Genomic DNA, 16,008 nt, shown 5'->3' with positions numbered 1-16,008 from the left:
GCATCACAGTAAATTATTGGGGCTTTTTTTAGGGGGGTGCAATCAATTTGTTGACCATTAGAAAACAAAAGAATTAAAAAAAAAACCATTCTGTCACACATACAGTACACACACATACACACACACACACACACACTCATTGAGAAAGGGAGATTAACATTGAGCTCTATACTCGGCCCAGGACAAGAGTGTTGAAGGAGGGAGCAGTGTGTTCTTGGGGTGAAAGAAGGGGCAAGGGAACCCGCTGCCAGTACCTCCTGCTAATCTGTACAAGAGGATGAGGAGAAGGAGGAGGAGGACGATGGCAGAGATAGATGGATGGATGGGTGGAAAGCATGGAGAGGAAAAAAAGAGGTTTTGCAATGAAAAAGTTCATTATTGATTGGGGGAAATGAGAAAATGAAGAGATGGAGGGAAGCGAAGGTTCGAGGGGACAATGAAGAAAAAGTAAAAAGAAAAGGACGCGAGAAAACGGGACATTTTGAAAAATTAAAATCCAGAAAGTTGGGAATGCCTGAGAAAAATAAAGAAGATTAAAAGCAGAAGGTCCAGGGAAATAGTAATTAAGGGCTGAAAAATTGGAAAAACAACAACGCAAAAGGCAGCAGAGACGAGTGAAACGCACTTAAAATGTAGAATCGTCTACGTTTACACACAACGGTAACAGAAACGGGCATTTTTTTCATTGTTACATTTAAGAAAACAATTAAAAACGGGACAAAAAATATAAAGAAAAAAACAGAGAGCAGCTTGAACAAAGGTTAGCGGGTTGTGAGAAGAAGCGTCCTTGGAGGTTCAAGGGTCCTGCCTTGAATGTTAACACTTTAACACGCACATATAAAGGGCTGCCCCCTGTGCCCGCTCAATGAACTATGTATCTCCCACCCAGTGAACATGCACTTGCCAGTTCCCTGCCACTCCAGAGAGAGAAAGAAAGAAAGAAAGAAAGAAAGAAAGAAAGAAAGAAAGAAAGAAAGAAAGAAAGAAAGAAAGAAAGAAAGAGAAAGAAAGAAAGCTGGTTTATGATCTGTCTGCACTCACACACTGCTGTGCATGTGTGGCCAATTAATTGTGTGTCTGCATGTGTGCTGCATCATCATACTCTATATGTGTGCCTGCTGCATGTTATATGACTTTATGCGCACACACTCACAGTCTTTCCATTTGCTGTGTGTATGTGTGTGTGTGTGTGTGTGTGTGTGTGTGTGTGTGTGTCTGAGGACTGTGTAACCACAGTTATGCAGCACACAGCGGGCTGGACCGCAGTAATGGAACCTACTATAGATGAAGCCACCAGTCCTCACAATCCCCCCTCTGTCTGAGCTGGTTAAAGGAACAATCTGGCTAAAAAACAAAGGTCCCACATGCGCTGTGAGGCAGAGGGGCTCCGAGGTGGTCGTCTGCCGTTGGAATGAGAAAATCTGGCATCATATAAGACTGAATTTAGAGTTTTATGATGACGATGTTTTGTTTCGTTTTTTAAGATCATGGATTGCAAGCTGTCAACGCGGAGTCGAGCTTCTGATTCTGCCGAGCGATCGCTGGTTTAAATCTGTCTAATCCTGCAGTTTGAGCTGCTCAGTGTCAGTGCGAAATGTGTTATTCTGGGTATTTTCACAGCTTGGTGCAAGAGCTTTTAAAACTTGCACATTTTTCCAGCTTTACGAAAAGTTTAGGAAACATAATTTCAAAAAGGAATAGTTTTTAAAGTTTGTCTCATTCCTTTTTTAACCCGACAGGTTTGCCTCGCACGTTGTGTATAATCTCACTGCTAACTCCTCACATGCTGGCATTCGGTTCGACCCACAGGCTTCCCGTTTTAGTCCAACAAGCAACATCACAAGTGCCCAAGTGCCTGGAACATGAGTAGATAGCAAGCAAATGTGCTCTGCTGGCATGGTCGCTGTTATGGGACGCCATGAAATGACTACTGTGGAAATTAAGAAAATGAAGAAGAAGATTACTGAAGAGGAGATACACAAGTACTGACCTTTTCCCTAACACTAACTCCAAAGCAATAAACAGACTGGTACTTATATTTATTTAAGCATTCACACAAGTGCTTTTTGCCTAACATTCACACTCCAATGGATGCATCAGGGGCACCTCGGGGTTCAGTATCTTCCCGAGGATACTTCTGATTGGTTGATACCCCCGCTCTACTTCCTGAGCCACAGCCACCCCACACACACACACCCGCACATAGTCATGCAAGTACTTTTTTCTATGTCTGAAATAGATGTAGACATAGAGTTTGAATCCTGTAAAAGTAAACTTTTACAGGATTCAAACTCCTGGCATCTTGTTTGAAGTGTTCCCACCACATCTGCCTCCTGATTTGGACATTTGTTGGTACTTATTTGAGCTAAAGGACGTACTGGAACACTTCCCTGCATGCTGATAAACGATGCTAAAGTGGCACACAGCAGGTTGAAGTTTGACATTACGGTCCCGGACTGTGAGGAGTTCAGATGGAGAATGTGTTACTCATCTAGCTTCTTATCGCTTATCCAGTTAAGGTTGGTTGGAGCCTATCCCAGCTGTCACTGGGCAGGAGGCGGGGTACCACCCTGGACAGGACACTTGTGGGCAATCTAGGATCACCAATTATCCCAAACATGCATGTCTTTGGACTGTAGAAAGAAGCTGAAGGATCCACATTAGTCCAACAAGCAGAAGGAAACCTACTGTTTCTGCACTGCTGGCAAACACACTGAGCTTGTTTGCATTGTGTGTGTTTAGTTTCTTTTAAACACTACTTGTGATGTAATTTTAGAAGTCAAATACATGAAAAGATTGCATTCAAGTAATTTAAGAATACAATAACCTGATGGCATGAAAAAGCATCAACACAAACAAAATATAACTGCACCTAAAGCCAGCAGAAGTATCTGGCAAGCTAGGGTGAAAGACTGCAGGAGTTATGACCTGCAGAGGATCTGTAACTGTGTCACTTCAGAAGAAGACAAGTGTAGAAGAAGAAGAAGAAGAAGGAGCGAGACGTAAAGAGGGAGAGAGAGCTGTCGTCACTGTGAGTGATGAGAGTTTGGGCTGCAGGATTGTTATTACTCTGGCCACCATCATTTGCACTTCATCACCGCCAAACAGACACAAGAAGGCAGGCTGGCAGGCAGAGGGTAACTCATTAGTGTGTTTCCGTGTGTATGCAGTTGTGTACGTGAGATGATGCAGCTTCATTTGAGCTGCTGATCGCTACTTTTGACTAATTATGCAAGGCAGAAACAACGACCGATAACATTTGCACCTTCTGCTCCGCAGTGAGTGTGTTCTTATTTGAAACACACTCACTGCAGAGTGCGAGTCTTGTGTTCATTTCTTCTCATCTGACCCAGATTCAGTCCAGCGTGTCTGCTCCGCATGCATGTTTGTGTGGTTTGTTTGTGTACGTGTGTGAGAAAAGGTTATGAGGAAACTGCATGAAGAAGAGCAGAAAGGTTTTCCTGGTTTCTTGGAAACAGATGATGTGTTCTGTCAAATGAGGAAATAAAGGTAAAATGTATTTTCAATAACTCATTAGTTCCAGTTATATGTAAGCCACGCACTGTTTCCATAGTTTCAACATTTAATTTTTAGCTATCGAAAGCATTTCTGGGATGTTTGCTCTTTGGTGACCCCTAGTGGTACCAGAACATAACTGTTGACATACTTTATTAAGTAGAAACTACAAAATATGTGTACGATATTTCAGAAAATCAGGTATGGGTGTGTATTGTGTTAGCTACGCTAAAACTTCAAAGGAGCTTATAAATGAAATCGGATCGTTTGCATCCAGTCAGATCCTAAAATTGGAAGCAGTGGAGTGTTTTGAAAAAAAAACAACAAAACAAAGTATCCACACCTTTTAACGTGAGACAAAAATGAAGCTCAAGAAAAGCTTGAAAAAAAACTGGTGTATAGCAATGTTACGGTCATACAGCATCTTTTAGGGACAACAGAAGTTTGTTATAAAATATTTGTATACAGGCAATTCAAATGCACTATGCATGTGTATTTTTGTCCATATTTTCTCTTTATATATGTGTGAACACAGAAAAATATGTGTGTACGTGCATAGCAAAAAGTATGTGCATTATGTGTGTGTGTGTGTGTGTGTGTGTGTGTGTGTGTGTGTGTGTGTGTGTGTGTGTGTGTGTGTGTGTGTGTGTGTGTGTGTGTGTAGGCTCAGTAGCGCTCCTGCTTGGCACTGTACCTCCAGAAAGCTCAGGCTCCTAATGAGAGCAGACAGGTCTTTGGCAGAGTGACCACAAAACTATTTCTAACTGCAGATTGCTTTAAAATGGATCCATCACAGAAATGTGCTGTTGTGTGTGTGCAGGGTAAAAAAAAAATTAATTTTATATATATATATATATATATATATATTTATATATATATTTATATATATGTGTGTGTGTGTGTGTGTGTATAAAACTTTACTTTTTTGACGCTCTCACAGTGTTGCCTTTGGGGAGGGGAAAATCCAGCAGCAAACAGCAGACAGACAGTTACCAAATGGTGAATGTGTGTGTAGCATTCAGCTGCTAAAGAGTGAGGAGTGGTTAGCCACCAAAAACAGAGCTAACACAGAGCAGTCAGGAACTCCAAAAGCTGCCTCTGCGCTGAGTTTTAGTCCATCTCTCCAAAAGAGAAGGACCCCACCACCACCAGCCCCCCACCCCATGCAATCCTCCAACACTCAAACAGCGAACCCCCCCGGGTGATGACACCAAACACAGGTCGAATGGTTACTGGTATGAAGCATCACGAAGAGGAAGAAGAGCAAAAACAAAATGTAGACTAGATGCTCAGACGATGGTTTCACTCCTCTGCAAAGTACTTCTGCGCTAAAACTTTTGTCTTCTCATACAAAGGCTGAAGCAAAAGGACCGCCAGCACCACAAACATAAAAAAAACAACACGTAGCCCCAAGAGTTCCAGACGTGCATCTGCAAAAGTTCTGCATTCTTTCTAATAGCCAGCAGGGGGCAAAGTCAGGTTGTAGTGAAATCTATAGGAAAACAATCCTAAAACTTCCTTAGTCTTTTTTTTTCCATCTTTTATATACAGCCATTAATCCCTTTCTTAATGCGTTTATGATCCCACTCCCTATTCTCAAGTCTTCTTCGATGCAGCACAACATTCATTCTGTCAGTTTTGTTCCCATTTAGAGAGAAATAAGAAATAAAGCAGGGTATGCTTATGGGCGTGGCTTCCTTGCCATATATGGGTGTGCATACTGTCCAGTGGTTCAGAGATCGCCAAACTACTCAACTCAAGGTTTTGTGAAAAGATTTCACCAACTGGAGTGACGGCACAGTGGCTGCATCCATCTTTTATATACAGTCTTTGACTTTCAGTTCAAAGAAGCGTTGCTTTGTAAAGAAATCAGAGCTCGTTAAAGAAAATAAGCACACAACAGTGAAAAACTGAACATGAATGCAGCATTTGTTTCTTTTTTCTAAATGCTGCATTCATGTTCAGTTTTCGAGAGACTTTGCGGTTGAATCTTCTGTTACTCATCATGCTTGTGTTTGTTGACCAACAAATGCTGCTAACGGGATAAACTTTTAACCAAGATGATTTTCATCTGAACATCAAACACCTGTCTCTAAATTTCTTTTTTAATCAAATGCTGAGTGCACCTCAGCTCCTGGTACATTCAGAGGTCTGTTTTTTTTTTTGGTTTGTTTGTTTGTTTGTTTGTTTGTTTGTTTCTTCTGGCAGACTTTCACAGAGAGACCAGTTGTCTCCAAACACATGTGCCGTGTCTCCATGAACAAATAAGCACCAGACTAGTAGCTGAGATTTAAAAAAAAAGAAAAAAAAAAAAAGAAAAAAGAAACAGCGTCTGGGCACGAAGATCTTATCTCTGTGCTGGTGTCATTTTCCCCACAGCGCAGATGAGGATGAAGCTGCAGTCCAGCACCCCTGACTCCTTCTCTCCTTCAGTTTAACAACCTTTACGAGGCATTTCAGTGACTGCACTATCTCCTGGAGCTTCACTTTAGGGTTAAATCCACGTCTGATCCCGATCTAGCCACCAAAAGAAGCACCAAAACTCTCCTGATTTTCCGGATTTTGCCCTGTTTGTGGGGACATTCGGTTCTCATAAGCACAGCCAGCCTCTTATTCCTCTATCTGACATGCCTCCCCTCCCCTCACCATAAACTTGGCCGTGATCCCCGCTTGCATTCCGGGAACGCGTCTCGCTCGGTGTCAGATGTAACGCAGAGGAGCACCGCGAGTTCAAGCACCGCACGCGGCCAACGTGCCTCCGCTCGTCGAGCCCCGCTTTTGCTTTCCCCCGTTTCTCCTTTTCTTTCTTTTTTTTTTTTTTTAATTAGTTGTCCTCCAGCCCCCGCCGCTCTCTGCTGGCGCGCTCCTGGGAGTCCTCAGTAGCGGCACTCACGTGCAGTCTGGTGGGGTCATACTAAATCTGATCTCTCCTCTCCCACTTTTTTTTTTTTTTTTGCTCGCTTTGGTCCAAATGTATTTTTAAGCCTAAAATCCTAAAGATTATGTATTGATTCTGTGACGTCTTTATTGCTAAAAAAAAAAAAAAAAGTGACGCATCTCGCCGATTAATTGAGGCTTCAGTAAACACCTCTTGATCTATGTTGCGCATGTTGCAGGGTTTTCCTTTTTCCTGCAGCTTTGCCAGGAGAGAGGACTCTCTGAACAACCTACTGAACACGCAGCATGCCCGGAACCTTCCTGAATGCGGCCAGACAAAAAAAAAAGAGAGGAGAGCCTGTCCGAGGAGTGCACTTTACCCTCACTTTAACCCTTTTACACAGAACTTCCCTCGTCTTGTTCCTCCTCCGTCTCGTAGACGTCTACAAATAATCAACACATATCTGGTCATTTGCGCACAACAAGCATAAATCTGCAGTTTTCTGTTTTGGATGATTTTGACACAGTCAAGACACCCTTCATCACCACTTCACACCAAGTTGCCACCGTATCAGATGTGATCAATAGACTGTGAGCCGCGGGGGGAAGTCGCGCCGCGGCTGGCTGAGCCGATGCGCTCCTGTCTGAGATAATGAGAAGACAAAAAAAGATCGGCTCGGGCTGATGGAGCCACAGTTGGAGTGCAGGGAAAGATATTGCGGGGCTGTAAACTAATAAAAGATGAAACTCTTTGATTCTCCAGTGTGTGCGTCTGTGTGTGTGTGTTGGCAGTTGCCGACGGCTGCGCTCACTCACTGTGCATCCCATGCGTGCAGGATGAAGATGAAGCAGCAGCTTAAACTTTTAGAAGACTTGATATCTCAGGCTGTGACTGTTTATGAGTAAATGTAACACTTTGCATTCTGGGATATTGAGTCCAATAAACGAGGTTCATGAAAGAATGAGTGTGAGGATTAAACAAGTTACGCACATTTGGTGTTCTTTAAGTGTTCGCTTTGCGAGGCGCCTCAACTGAAGCGCAAGTACTAAAGTGTGGCTGAAAAAGTGCAAATTATAGCATAAAATAATGATATCAAGAAAGGTTTCAAACGATGATGAACGAAAGAATGTCCTTCGTTTAAATGTTATAAAGAAATAAATAGATAAGACTAATGTCACCTCGCAGACACCGAGACCCGCGCTGACCCAGATTCTGTCCCTTCACCAAACTCCCCCTCCCTGCCCAGAGTGCGCGCTTACCTGCAGAAGCCAGTGGCAGGTCTCGCCGATGAAGGGGAAGCCCATGGATCCTTTCGGCATGGGCAGCTTGCAGTTTTTATCCCGCGTGGCCGTCCATCGGAGCTGCCACAGCTGCTGGGACACGGCGAGGAGCAGGGCCATGGACACCAGGCAAGCGGCCAGAGTGGCCAGAGCGGAGACGATGTCGAAAGTGTCGAACAGCATGGTGATGGAGAGCCCGGTAGTCTCTGTTGAACTGTGGTCGACTTTCAAAAATTGGGCAAAGATGCGCTAAAACTTTATTTTTGTGGCCAAAAATTAAAATAAAAATAGTCTTTGTCACCGGGATGTTTGAATAGTTGGATTTCAAGGTTCTTTTTGCGTAAAAAGCGCAGCGCTCTTTTACGCGCACTGTAGGTGACAAGAGGCGGCTGTGTTGTGAGAATGAATGAAGTGTTTAAAGTTCCTTGGATCTGTGTTTTTAAAACAGTCACAAAGTGGCGTCTCTGTGCCTCAAGAGTGCAAATCAGGGTCGGCTGAGCTGGGGAGACGCTACAGGTGAGCTCCCCGTGTCTTCAATATCACACGTCAGCTTATGAAGTGGAAAAATGAAACCATTAAAACTCGATTTGTTTTAATGGTTTAAAGGTTTAGGACACGAATTTCTCTTGGCTGGGGACTGTCCTCATGTTTGAAATATCATTTTTAGTCTCGTTTGTGAGTTACTGACTAAAAATGGAGTTGGAAAAAATTGCTGAAGGAAAAAAAAATATCTCTAGGTGACACGTTTATTTTAAACGCTGGACTCCCAGGGACACGTGGAAAAAGTGAAGCGGAGTCCTGGAACTAACAAGGACTTTACTTTTTAAAACTTCTCGAGGGATGAAAAGATTTGGTTTTAGGGGAGAAAAAATAAACAAAAACTCTTCCAGGAATCGCGTCTCCTTCAAAAATTAAAAAGCCTCTTTGCAAAAAAACAAATATTTAAATCTCTCTGGAACAAACACGAGGAGTAGAAAGTGTTTAAGATCCGTGAGCGTACAGGGATGAATAGGTGCGCAGGAGATGCTCAGGAGCTACCGTCCTCCTTCTCCTTCTCTTACTTTCTGACGTCCACTCTCCTCTCTGTGTACCTTTCTGTTTCTCAGAGCGCTCTCTCTCTCTCTGGCTCCCTATACAAGTTACCCTCAGTGTGTGTGTGCATGCGTGCGTAAAGAGTGTGTGTGCGTCAAGCCAGAGGCACCAATGAGTGTTTATATAGTGTGGAGGCAACTGGAAGGCGAATAGGCGGCCAAGGGCTCCCGTCGCCCCCCTCCAACCCAACTCTACCTCACTCTAGTGTCGGCTAGAGAGGCAGAGAGACTCCCCTCCTCCTCCCTCCCTCCCTCCACTCAGCTCCACCTCTTTCAGGGGCACCCCCTCTCCGTCCTCCCTCCCTCTCTCTCTCCTCTCAGAAGGAGGGGTGGTGTAAAGTGAGCGGCAAGCGGCGCAAGAGGAGAGGAGGCTTGGAGCGTGCTGGAGCTGGCGGGGTGCCAACGGGAGGAAAAGGGAGCTAGCGAGAGAGAGAGAGAAACAAGGCTCGCAGTTATGACTTCTCTCTCCGTGCAGGACGTGCGCACTCAAGAACGAGTCACCTGCATCAGAACTGATGTAACCTCTTTTTTTTTCTTTCGTTTTTCTCTTTTTTACCGACTTGTATGAGCGACTGACTCCAAATCGATAACAAATCCTGTTGGATTTGTTTTTAAAATGTGACCTACAGCTTCAAATTCACCAGCGTTTACTCCGAGACGCGCCTTTACGCGCAGGTTGTCTGGAGCGTACTTCTTGTTTCGTTCCGCCTTCCCAGATTTTGCGGCTTTCTGTTGCGTATGCCAGCGCTGCATCAGAACTGGTTTTCAAGTTGTTTAGTGCCAAACAAAGTAGATGTAAAACTGATTTATGCTCACTTTATTTACTGAACATCCTTTCATGCTTCCCATTGTTTACGCACACACGATGCACTTTAACAGAGTGACAGACGAGGTTCTGGCTCATCCAGTTTTCTTTCTTTCTTTCTTTCTTTCTTCATATTTCTTGAACCTTTTTCCTTTACTTTCTCTTATTTCTCTATGCCTTTGTAAAGAGAAGGATTAAAGTTTAAGAGGGGAACGCTGCTCCCTCTCCTCGGATTTTCGTCACATTTCTACAGACCAAATCGACTTCTGCTCATCCTCCCTCTTTCTTTGCTTCTTGTGTCATTTCCCTGCCGAATCTAAGAGTTAAAGATACTGCATCTTTCCAACATGCACCACATCTTTCTCATGTTTAATTTCTCCCGCATCATCAATGAGGTGAACCTGCCGCCTCCGTTGACCTTTTAAAATTATGCGTCAGGTGTCCGATAAACGCAGGGTCACCGGGGTTGAACCCCTATGCGCGTGCGCGCTGTTTTTCCTGCGGTTTTTCCTTCTTGAGTCCCCAGAACACAATCTCATCAATGAGACGCAGAGGGGGAAGTGTGGGAGATGCTTCATTCCAAAGAAAATGACTTCAATTAGGTCCTCTGACTGCGATCACAGACATTACCGGCTGTTACGTAACACAGAGGCAGAGTGGAGACCCTGACCCACACTATGCATGCAAAAGGTCATTCGTACAGTAAGAGAGCACGTCTTCCTCTGCGGTTTGATTATTTCAGCTCAATTATCAACCCACATTTAAACTCCCTGTTTTCTGTCTTTGCATCCTTAACCACACTTGTGTCTTTTGTCATGTCTCCTCCACCGCTTCTTCTCCCTTCTTTCCACCTTTTCCCCCCTTTTCTCCATCTGTAGAACCCGCATTCCCGATCAAGTCTCGGCAGAGCGATCATTTCTCCGTTCTTTCATCGGGTCTCTCAGTCTCAGGCAGCGGCTCAATGCCGCCGCCTAGCGGAGGAAACACCCACGCCTCGTAATTCAAACATGCAGGAGAAAGAAGGGAACAGGGACTAAGTGGAACTGATAAGGAAAAAAGTGTCAAGTTTTTCATCTCACTGTGAAAGCTTTAGAAGTTTAGTTCTGCACCATTACACACTTTTAGCTCTCTGCCTGACACACACACACACACACACACACACACACACTGTTATCTCATAACATCTGCTGTGACAACAAGAAAGTTCAAACGTGTGAGGATAAAATGAGTCAATCATTTCTTGAAATCCTAATAAAATGCTTACACGCAACTCTCTCAGGATCTTGGTATTAGTTTGAACTCTTGTTGTGTGGGGCAGCAGCAGCTTTATGTCATGAACCCGAGTTTACCACAGTACTGAATCATTTCACAGACAGATCTGCTTCAAAAAAAATCTGTTGAGACAAGTTTTCAAAGGGCAGATTTTTGGGTTTAGTTCTCCAAAGCAGTGAATGCATCTTCACCCTGTTGTAGCCTCTGACTTTAATGTACAGTTTGGAGAGTTTAAATGTAATAATAATAATTAAAAAATTAATATCAGAATAAGGTTTATTGAGTTGTTATTTTATTTGGATATTTATGGGGTACAGCTTAAACTTTAATGTGTCTGTGTGTAACACCTTTACACTCATTGGCCGCTCTGTCAGGCTCATCTGTACAATTGCTTGTTAAGGCAAATCTCTAATTGACCAAGCAGATCAAGACAAACAGCTGAAGTTCAAACTGAATAAATGTGAAAGAAAGGGGACTTAAGTGACTTTGAACATTGTATGACGTAACATTACAGAGAATGGTCTGAAAAAGAGAAAATATCCAGTTCTCTGGGTGCAAATCCTTTGTTGATGCCAGAGGTCAGAAGAATTACAACCAAGGTATGCAGAAGAGCGTCTCTGAACTTACACACAACCTTGAAGCAGAGGAGCTGCAGCAGCAGCAGAAGACCACACTGGGCACCGCTCCTATTAGCAAAAATCAAGAAACTGAGTCTACAGTTCACACAGGTTCACCAAATGAACATTTTTTTACAACCACAGCCTACATGAGTATTGTTGTCTCCCTTTATGACCATCGTCTGATGGCTGCTTCCAGCAGGATAACATGCCATGTCACAAAGCTCAAATCATCTCAAACTGAAGCAGTTCTGAAGGTCACAAGGCGGTCCATCTCGATACAAGGAAGGTGTAACTGATGAAGTGGCCAGTGAGTTTATATAGATCCTTTAAAACAGAATTTCAGTGCTTTGACAGACAAGCAAGAAACAGGAATCCAAGAAGGGAAATTAAATTAGAAAGTCAAACATTGAGGTAAAACAAGACTAAATGAAGGCAAAGTCACAGTTAAGTTAAACCAACAGCAAGAAAATAGGACGTAAATGTGAAGGATGTCAGTGTAAAATAAACATAAAGTTAAAAATATAAAAACATAAAATGACAAAAAGTCAGTTGCAATCAATTAAAGTTGTAATCATCTTGTGTGTTTACAACAAACTGACAAAACAATATTAAACCAACAAAAAAAGAAAGAAAGAGGCACTTTGAAAACTATTTAAGCTAAAATTAAAATAAATATAAAAACACTAGGATAAAACATGCACACTGAAGTCAGCATATCTCTTTGTATATTTTTAACTGTAACAAACATCCCCAGTTTACTGTAAAACCCTCAAAAATAAATAAAGAAAGAAAATAAAGAAGCCTTCAGGTCTAATCTATTACATCTACACACAGAGGAGCCTGCTTATCGTGCAAACCGCAGCAAAAAGGGTATAAAAATGCAGTTTTATGTATTTGTGTATAAAGGTCAGAAGGTTTAAGAAGAGCTTGAATTTGCTGTTACGCCGTTATACTGACACGTGTTTCATATTTTAACTTGTAGATGTTTTTGCCTGCAGTTGATTTCACAATAAACCACCTGAAACCTGACCTCAAGCTGAACTCTTGATCAGAACAGCCTCACCCGCATAAGGTTGCAAAACTGCTGAATCACAGCTGCTTCGAAACTGACTTTTAGGCAAAGTGAAGGGAGTGTCAGCACCATGGACAGAGTCACAGTGCCGCAGATTGACAGACTCAAATGCTTTATGTTACTGTAACTACACAAAGAGGGGGAAAAAAATGGAAGAGAAAGTCAGAGCTCACAGGTTTCCACACAGAAAGAGATCAGTGTATGAGAGAGTTAACACAGATTTAGGCTTTGCTTTTTGTCTCATCCTTTTTCAGCCTTTGGCCAAAGTTGGACCGCATGCCATCCATGGTTATTATCTTGGACTTTTTCTTTGTTTCAGTTAAAATTGAGCATTACATCCCAAGCAGAGATTCTTCACAGTGATTATGGGCACAGTAGTGATGTAATATTTACTGCTGACAGCACAAAAGAAACCATAATAGCTCAGAAAAATGCTCCCAGAACATCTCAACGTAATTTAGGCAGATACATGTGTGCTCAGTAGAAAGAATTAAGTTTGCTCTTAGTTTCAAATATAAAACCTTCAGGCTTAATACTTTAACAAAGTAGATGCTGGTTTTAAAGTTCGCTGCAGCCAGGTTCAAATACGTTCAAAGTCATTGTGCTGTTAGGCCCACATGTTTTTCGACAATGGCAAGTTCTTTGTAGATTTTAAGTCAAACAATCAATATTTGATTGGAGTGTAGCCTTTCAGCTTTATTTCAAAAGGTTTAACAAAAGTATTGCAGTAACTGTTTAGGAATTACAGCTATTTTCATACACAGTCCCCATCTTCAGAGGTTAGTTTTAAATATATCGATTGTTTTGATACTTGAAGTCCAGAACTCTAGAACTCATGGACGTCACCAAATGTTGTGTTTCCTCCCTTGAGATGTTCCGCTGTACCTTTACTCAACCACCTTCAGTTGCTGCTTGTTTGTGGGTCTCTCTGCCTTCACTTGTGTATTTAATAATGGAACAGCTGCTCTGCTGGGTTGAAATCAGATGCCCGACTGGCCGTTGAAGAATATACCATTTATTTGTCTTGAGAAACTCTCAGGTTGCTTTTGCTTTGGCTCATTTTCTATCTGCACTGTGAAGCTCTGTCTGATCAGTTTTGCAGCATTTGTCTGAATCTGAGCAGAGAGAGTACAGCCCTGTACACTTCACAATTAATTCTGCTGCTTCTATCAGCAGTTACATAATCAATAAACACTACTGACCCAGTCCGATCAGCAGCCATACATGTTCATGCTATAACATTTCCTCCAGCTTGTTTGACAGATAAGGTGGTATGCTTCAGATCATAACCTTTTTTTCTGTCTTTGGCCATCATTTTCTCTTCCCATCATTCTGGTACAATTCCATCTTGGTTGTGTCTGTCCAAAGATTTCTTTCCACACCTGTGCAGATGTTTTTTCTTGTAGATGTTTTCTGGCAAAGTCTACTCCGGAATTCCCGTTCTTATGTGTAAACACTGTATTTCCATTCATGCACATGTCTCTTGATTATAGATTCTGGCATTGATCTTCCTACTATCATGAGAGAGAGCTCTTGACCTGGTTAGATACTGGCCAGTGCATTTCTTCTTCTTAAGAATTTACCAGATTGTTGATTTGGTCTCTCCTCTCTGATATATTTATTTGGGTCTGGCCTCTCTCACTTGCACTGACCTCTCTTTGAACCTCATATTGAGAGTTCCACGGAACAGCTAATAAATGCAAGTTCAAAATTTGGAATCAACTCCAGATCTTTTATCTGCGTCATTTGTCATGAAATAACAAGGAGCAGGCCTCATCTGGCTCTGAAACTGCTTGTTAGTAAATTGTACAGTTACTGTTGAATCTCTGAAAATGTGGACTTTACATAAAATGGCTTTAATTCCCAAATAGTTACTGCAAAACTTTAGTTAAACCTCTTAAATTAAATCTAAAACTCTTTGTTCAAAGATGTATGGACCTAACCATACAATGCAGGTGAATAATTGGTTGAAGAGGAACAAGTCAGCCAGACAGACTCCCCAGTTCTGGGGGACCCTATTCACTCATACAGAATATAAATGTGGCTTCAGTATCTCAGGGCTTTTTAACAACAGCAACACCTTCACCTCCGCCATTTTCCACGCATTGCACTTTAAAAGAAAAGAACATTGCCTATCATTTAATTAGAAGAAGGCAAGAAAATAACAGTGGTCTTTCTTGATAAAGTCGTACATCCATCCCGACCTCGTCCCAGAGTGGATTTTGCAGCTCTTAAATGTCATCTGACTTTCTTCTTTGTTGCCGTTATACAGACCCTGAGTGCATCCACGCGTCTCACATGACCACAGAAGATCATTTATCATTAAAACATGAGAAAATACCCTGTACAGGAAATGTAATAATAGTTAGGTTTGCCTGAGATAGAAGTGATGTGATGTAATGATGTCACAAATGCAGTAATTCTTATATGTGTCAATATCATAAATACATACTGATGTAGGAAAAGTATTTTGAGCCCAAACAACTTAGTAAAGTTGTGATTATTGAAGGAGTTTTTAGAGAGGAAAAAACTGAGTGGGAGAGTTGTTGATGAAGATAAAAGTCATTGTGATTCAAAGCTGAATCATGAGCTTGTGGTGTGACTCTGATTAAACACAGCGAGGCAATGGCTGAGCAATGATTTAAACCAACTTTGATTTAAATAGTTCCTGAACAAGCAAATCATTGAACATCCTCTCATCTGCTCTGCTGCAAGGTCATGACCTCTTGTATAATGTTTCAGACTTCGGGTGTTTGATTTGGCACTGCTTAGCCCTTTAACACCGTTAGGTGTGTAAGTTAGATAATTACCCATTTTATGTGGCTGCAGCACAAGCGTGTGTGCGTCTTTCATTGTATAAGCACAGAGGCCTTATCTTTACATTCCACAGCTATGTCCGTTTAAGCTTTTAACACTTTACCTAAACACACAGCCGCTCACCTCAGTTAGCTCAAGCAGAAACAATGTGGGTGTGTGATGGACAGAAAAGAGTGTGTCTGTGTATGTGTGAGTCCTAATGTGTTTCTACTGAACAGATATTTTCAATTTCCTCTGACTCTGGAACAACCTTTTGCAGCCAAGTTGGCTTTAGAGGGCTTAGTGGGGCACAGGGAGTGAACACGAGTAAGCGCACACACGCACACACACACGGACACACACACACACACACACACACGGACACACACACATAAATGCAGTGAAGGGAAGACAGGCACAGGAAATGAGCAAATTATATCTGTGTACTTATGTATAACTTTATTTTAAAACTGTGCATGAACTGTTTGATTTTGAATCTCTTTGGAGAGTAAATCAATAAACCACTGAAATTTTTTGGACCACACAATACCTGCCTCAAGTACCTCAAATACCTTATATACCCATAATGTGCCTCTCTTTCATCACTGCATATAAGTATACACACAATGATGTGCAAAAGTCTTGAGCCACCCCTCATTTCTTTATATTTTGCTTCCA

At 42.2% G+C, this 16,008-nt stretch overlaps 1 protein-coding gene across 1 annotated transcript in view; it reads right to left on the bottom strand.

The window, feature by feature from the left end:
• The window catches only part of cyp26b1 (cytochrome P450, family 26, subfamily b, polypeptide 1), a 40,080-nt gene extending 31,174 nt beyond the window's left edge, over positions 1–8,906 (bottom strand). The window contains exon 1 of the mRNA XM_030754029.1: positions 7,654–8,906. Within this exon, the coding sequence (XP_030609889.1) occupies positions 7,654–7,857 (204 nt within the window). The 5' untranslated portion in view covers positions 7,858–8,906. The remainder of the gene's footprint in view (positions 1–7,653) is intronic.
• Between the last annotated feature and the right edge of the window lie 7,102 nt (positions 8,907–16,008).

Source organism: Archocentrus centrarchus, chromosome 18 (genome assembly GCF_007364275.1).
Source record: "Archocentrus centrarchus isolate MPI-CPG fArcCen1 chromosome 18, fArcCen1, whole genome shotgun sequence".
NCBI lineage: Eukaryota > Metazoa > Chordata > Actinopteri > Cichliformes > Cichlidae > Archocentrus > Archocentrus centrarchus.
Note: the sequence above shows the minus strand (reverse complement) of the source record. Positions and strands in the feature narration are given on the sequence as shown.